The sequence below is a fragment of the Hylobates moloch genome, unplaced genomic scaffold (genome assembly GCF_009828535.3).
Source record: "Hylobates moloch isolate HMO894 unplaced genomic scaffold, HMol_V3 SCAFFOLD_8, whole genome shotgun sequence".
Taxonomy (NCBI): Eukaryota; Metazoa; Chordata; class Mammalia; order Primates; family Hylobatidae; genus Hylobates; species Hylobates moloch.
Window position 1 is genome coordinate 37,203,994 of NW_026652283.1, and position 6,395 is coordinate 37,210,388.

A 6,395-nucleotide genomic window follows, 5' to 3' on the forward strand; every position below is an offset into this window, starting at 1 on the left:
CTTGTGGGATAAGAGTGAAACTCCAATTCAGAAAAAAAAAATCGAGATTTAGATTTGACGCAATTCTGATGAAAATATCAATGGTTAGGTTATGAAGTTTTGTAGAAGAATAATAGGCATGCACATACACACACTTATTACACATATATTCTAAAAAATGGATAGAGGTTGAATGTGGCAAACCCTGTTAAATGGTTAAACATCATACAATTAATTAATTTTTTTTTTTTTTTTTAAAAGACAGAGTTTCTCTCTTGTTGCCCAGGCTGGAGTGCAGTGCTGCAGTATTGGCTCGCTGCAACCTCTGCCCCCCCACCGCCCTGGGTTCAAGCGATTCTCCTGCCTCAGCCTCCTGAGTAGCTGGGGTTACAGGCATGTGCCACTATGCCCCGCTAATTTCTGTAATTTTAATAGAGACAGGGTTTCACCAAGTTGGCCAGGCTGGTCTCAGACTCCTAACCTCAGGTGATCCGCCCACCTCAGCCTCCCAAGGTGCTCGGATTACAGGTGTGAGCCACCACGCCTGGCCATAAGCATCCTACAGTTAGTTTCGTTAGGATAGCATGATATCATCAGATTAGTCAGACTGAAAATGATATAGAAGAGATAGCCCAAAAACAGACATTATTTTTTAAGAATTTGATATATTTATCAATGGCAAATGAAAGGAATTCACTATTTAGAGAAAGAAAAAGAGGTGGGCATGGTGGCTTACGCCCTGTAATCCCAGCACTTTGGGAGGCTGAGGCGGGTAGATACTTGAGGTCAGGAGTTCAAGACCAGCCTGGCCAACATGTTGAAACCCTGTATCTACTAAAAATACAAAAATTAGCCGGGCGTGGTGGCAGGCACTTGTAATCTCAGCTACTGGGGAGGCTGAGGCAGGAGAATCACTTGAACCCAGGAGGCAGAGGTTGCAGTGAGCCGAGGTTGAGCTAGCCTGGGTGACAGAGTGAAACTCTGTCTCAAAAAAGAAAAATGTTCATTATACATCAAAATGAGTAAATTCCAAATGGACTAAGGCAGGGGTTGGCAAATTATCAGTGGTGGGCCAAATCCAGCCCCCCCACCCCCCATTTTTTTTGTTTTTCCACCCACTGCTTTCATAAATAAAGTTTTATTTGAACGTTGCCACATTCATTCATTTACATATTATGTGGGTGCTTTTGCTCTACCAGAGCAGAGTTGAGTAGTTGGGACAGAGACCATGTGGCCTGAAAAGTCAAAAATATTTGCTATCTGGCCCCTTACAGATAAAGTTTGCTGATCCCTGGATTAAAGGAATGTATTATTATAAAAATGAAACTATTTTCTTATTCTTTTAATGTGGAAATAAAACTTTGTAAGAGATAGAAGAAATCACAAAGGTAAAGACTGTCAGATTTTTTTGGCATAAAAATGGAAACAAATATATAAAATTTTAACTCAAAGTACATATTGAGGAAATGTTGATAACAAATGCTACTGAGAGTTAATACTGTTCCATTATAATGTACTTTTTGTAAATGAACATTAAAAATAGCTGGAAATTGAAACAAAGTGGGAAAATACTTTTAAATGGTGTTTTTTCATAAATTACTGGAGTAAATATAATTAAGAACATTTTTGGGGGAGGAAAACAACCTGTCATTATGTATCAAGAAACTTTACTATGTATCTTTTTACCTAGTAGTTCCACTTTAGGAATTCTTTTCTTAGGAGATAATCCTAAATATGGGAGTATGAATAGTCACAAAGATATTCATCGTGGCATTACTGATTGTACTGAATATGTGGAAACATTAAATGGACCAACATTGTGTTGTGCATATAAAATCTCGGTGCCATGTGGGGCCATTGGAGCCTGAGGCAGAAGGAAAAAATCAGTAATACTGATTTGGTATTTATTTAAAATTTTGATATTTTGCTCATCATGAACCTTGCATAAATTTGATTTTTAAAAATACTGCGTTAAAATATTATCTTCATTACTGAGGTTTTTGGTGCCCCCTTAATTTTGTACCTGAGGCATGTGCCTCACTCACCTCATCCCAGTCACATCTCTGTGTAATGTGTTATCTTTCTTAAATAATACATATTTGTATTTTCAAACTTGAGTAATGTGCCGACACCTCCCCATCACAAAAAAGGAGATATATCTGAGATACTCCAGAATTCCAAGAATAAGTGGTCTTGCAGAGTTTTTGCATGTTTCAATATGATAAAAAATATATTAAAATGAAAGTTAAATCTATTATGTAATGATTTTAGAATGCAATCGTATAATTGTAAAAAGCAAACAGCACTGAAAAGTTGTAGTAGAACTCAGTTACATGGTGGTTACTCATGACTTAAAATACGTGTACATGCACATAAAAATCATTGAAATAAAAACAAAATTTAAACAGCATTCTTTTAGAATTTTCAGACTATGTAGACCTCAGGGATTCTTGGACTTCAGTTTTAGAAACACTGGTATATTTAGCCATTAGAAGTTATTTTGGAGTAATATATACTAATATACACACGTTCAAATGATTCAAATGAGCAAAAAATCAGTTTATAAGAATTGGTATATTTAGTACAATTACAACTTATTAAGAAATAAAACCTCTTCATTGAGGAGGGGAAAAGACTGGAAAGAAATATACCCAAAGAATAACAGTGGTTGTTTTGGGGTGATTAAAATATGATTAATTTTTTTCTTATTTTTATTTATCTAAATTTTCTATAGTGATTGTGTATTACTTTTATAATAAACAGTAACTTATAATACTTTAATAAAATTAAAGATTTTTCAAAAATAATAAATAGTAGTGTCACAGACTAAGTACTTTCATTTTTTTCCATCTTACACTCTTAGCATATACATATTATACCCATATTTAATTACAGTTTGCTTGCTGTTTTGTATTTTATTATTTCTTATTAATGTTTTAAACATTTTCCACCTCTATATAGTGGTAGTAAAATGTCTTGAATGTCTGGATGTCTTTAGGTATTTATTCTTTTCTCTATGTATTTATTTATTTTTTTCTTCTTTAAAGGAGTATAGTCATGGCCAACAGCAAAAAACTCAAGAGGGGGAACTGAAAATTAGTGCTGTGTTTTCAGTCAGTGGCAGCCCTCTTGGTAAGAAACAGACCTGAATAAATGGATTGTGTATATTCTGACCAATATGAATGAGAAGAAATTCTGCTTGTATTAAAAAACTAGGCAGCTCTCTCTACCCACTTAGGATGCCTTTAAATTGTATATTGCATAATTACTGTTGGGTTTCAAGACTAGTTCTAGAAGAGAAAGAAAGAATGTCTACTTAAAATTCATGGTAAAAAGTAAAACATTTTTTTCTTTCAATTTTTTTTTTTTTTTGTTTGTTTAAAGCTCCACAGTTGACTACTGGCTTTCAGCCCTCACTGGCGTCATCTGGCATGAATAAAATGCTTCCTTCAGTTCCAGCCACAGCTGTTCGAGTTTCCTGTTCTGGTTGTAAAAAAATCCTCCAGAAGGGGCAAACTGCTTATCAGAGGAAAGGGTCTACTCAGCTATTCTGCTCCACACTGTGCCTCACTGGATATACAGTTCCACCTGCCCGCCCACCGCCTCCTCTCACCAAGAAAACTTGTTCAAGTTGCTCAAAGTATAGCAGAATTCTAAATTATCTTTTTTGTTTCTTTCCTTTCTCTTAACATACTTTGTTCTTAGCTCATGTATTACATTTGATATTCTACATTTATTCCTTTTTTAAATTTTTTTGAGAAATACCACATTATTTTCTGTCTGCTTTCAGTTGTTGCTTTTCAGTCTTCCAGGTGCCAGGTGCTCAGCTTGTTTTTTAGCTTTCAGTAATGTTACTTTTATGTATTGTTTTTGAAACCAGCTCTCCCATCCTTGTTAGTTGAAGTGCCTGATATAACAAAAAGTGCACATTTAGGGATATTGTATTACAGCAGTATTTTATCTTTTAGCTATAGGCAGTAGATATTTAAATCCAACAAATATTTAAAGTTATATTTCCTGTTATGTAATTTGAATTTATTTAATACTTTTCTTCTTAACCTTAAATGGCTTCCAGTGTGTGTGTGTGTGTGTGTGTGTGTGTGTGTGTGTGTATGTATGTATGTATGTATGTGTGTGTGTGTATATATATATATATATATATATATATATATTTATTTATTTAGAGACAGAGTCTCGCTCTGTTGCCCAGGCTGGAGTGCAGTGGCATGATCTCAGCTCACTGCAAGCTCCGCCTCCCGGGTTCACGCCATTCTCCTGCCTCGGCCTCCTGAGTAGCTGGGACTACAGGCGCCCGCCGCCATGCCTGGCTAATTTTTTGTGTTTTTTAGTAGAGACGGGCTTTCACCGTGTTAGCCAGGATGGTCTCGATCTCCTGACCTCGTGATCCGCCTGCCTCGGCCTCCCAAAGTGCTGGGATTACAGGTGTGAGCCACCGTGCCTGGCCTGTATTTTTATTTTCTCAATGTCTCTGAACTACCGCATTGTGTCCATTGGAATGTTTAATAACAAAAAAGGGGTATGACCTTATGACTGTAATAAGGTCATCCTGATATATTTGAGGAATACGCAATAACTTTGACTAATTTTGTGATTGTTAGAAACAGTTTAAGTCAGAAAAAGAGGAATAATGCTCTTGTTCTGAAACACTCTATAATCAGGCTACTCAAACCATGATTCATTTATTACTTTAGGCAGTAATGTTTATAGTTCCTCACACAGATGCTGCACTTTGTCTGCCCGGAGAGGAAAAAAGATACTCCTCCTAGTTCAGTTAGATAAGAGATGTTTAAAAGAAATTTAAATATGGTTAGAAGTTTTTCTGGAAGTTAGTTATATGCGCATTGTTTATGCTTCATTTTTTTGAAATGACCGAAAGGGTAAATTTTGGTTATATTTGAGGCAGCTTAAATATATACTGTAACTTATATATACAAATGTAGATTGGACTTCAGTTTTCTTTGGAATTTCTATTTTTATTGCAAAATTGCCGCTATTTAAAGAACAATAGAAACTTCTGCAACTTTTTGTTTTGGGACTATCTTTTAAGCTAATTACACATTTCTTTTGAATAGCTTCTGTGCTATCAAATTTTTATCTCGAGTGCTTATTTACTGTTCACATTTGGCTAAAAGCCATTTAGAACCATGTATATTGATTAAAGTGCAGATTAAGATTTTTATATCAATTTTTGTTCAAAAATGAAATTTGATTATATAAGATTGGTGCTTTTGTGACTTTCAATGCCTTTTGTGAAGGAATTTATAAAAGGGAATTTAAAAAATATATCTTTGAGTTATGTTGTCATTGTTAGAATAATAATTATGCCAGGGCTATTTTGAGTGATAGATTTCGGCTTATTTTTTAAAAATTTTATTTCATTAGAACATAAACCATGAGGAAGTGGTTGGGAAAGGTGCCAGGGAATGTTGGTTAAAGGATACAAAATTTTTTAGTTAGAAAGAATTGAAGATCTATTGTACAATATGGTGACTATAGTTAATGATACATTGTATTCTTGAAAAATGATGAGAATGGATATAAAATGTTCTCACCACAAAAATAGTAACCAAGGAATGCATATATTAATTAGCTAGATTTAGGCATCGCACAGTGTGTGTGTACACACACACAGACACACATATACACACAGGTTGAGTGTCTCTTACCTGAAATGCTTGGGACCAGAGGTGTTTCAGATTTCGGATTTTTAAAAAGGTTTTGGGATATTTGCATTATATCTACTAACTGAATGAGCATTTCTAATCTGAAAATCTGAAATTTAATGCTCCAATGAGCATTTCCTTTAAACATCATGTTGGCTCTCAAAAAGTTTCAGATACTGGGAGCATTTTGGATTTCTGGATTAGGGATACTCAGCCTGTTCTTTAAAATATGATGTTGTGGCTGGGCGTGGTGGCTTACGCCTGTAATCCCAGCGCTTTGGGAGGCTAAGGCAGGTGGATCGCTAGAGGCCAGGAGTTCAAGACCAGCCTGGCCAACATGGTGAAACCTCCATCTCTGGTAAAAATACAAAAATTAGCTGGGCTTGGTGGCACATGCCCATAATCCCAGCTACTCAGATGGCTGAGGCACAAGAATCACTGGACCCTGGGAGGTAGAGGTTGCAGTGAGCCAAGATTGCACCAGTGCACTCCAGCCTGGACGACAGAGTAAGACTCTATCTCAAAAAAAAAAAAAAAAAAAAATTATGTTGTACACATAGTAAATACATATAATTTATGTCAGTATAAATAAATATATATCTATATACACACACCCACACCCCGCACAAGGGTAGGAACTTTGTGTATCTACTTCAATATACCCAGCACAGTAAATGCTTAAGTATTTGCTGAATGGGAGAATTAATGATCTTAACTTTTTTTTTTTTTTTT

At 35.4% G+C, this 6,395-nt stretch overlaps 1 protein-coding gene across 10 annotated transcripts in view; it reads left to right on the top strand.

Annotated features, from left to right (window-relative positions):
* The window catches only part of ZMYM4 (zinc finger MYM-type containing 4), a 146,131-nt gene that overhangs the window by 91,027 nt on the left and 48,709 nt on the right, over positions 1-6,395 (top strand). For all 10 annotated transcript variants that reach the window (XM_032160210.2, XM_032160208.2, XM_032160215.2 and 7 more), the window contains 2 exons: positions 3,027-3,111; positions 3,364-3,619. In XM_032160210.2, coding sequence (XP_032016101.1) covers positions 3,027-3,111; positions 3,364-3,619 — 341 coding nt within the window. The remainder of the gene's footprint in view (positions 1-3,026; positions 3,112-3,363; positions 3,620-6,395) is intronic.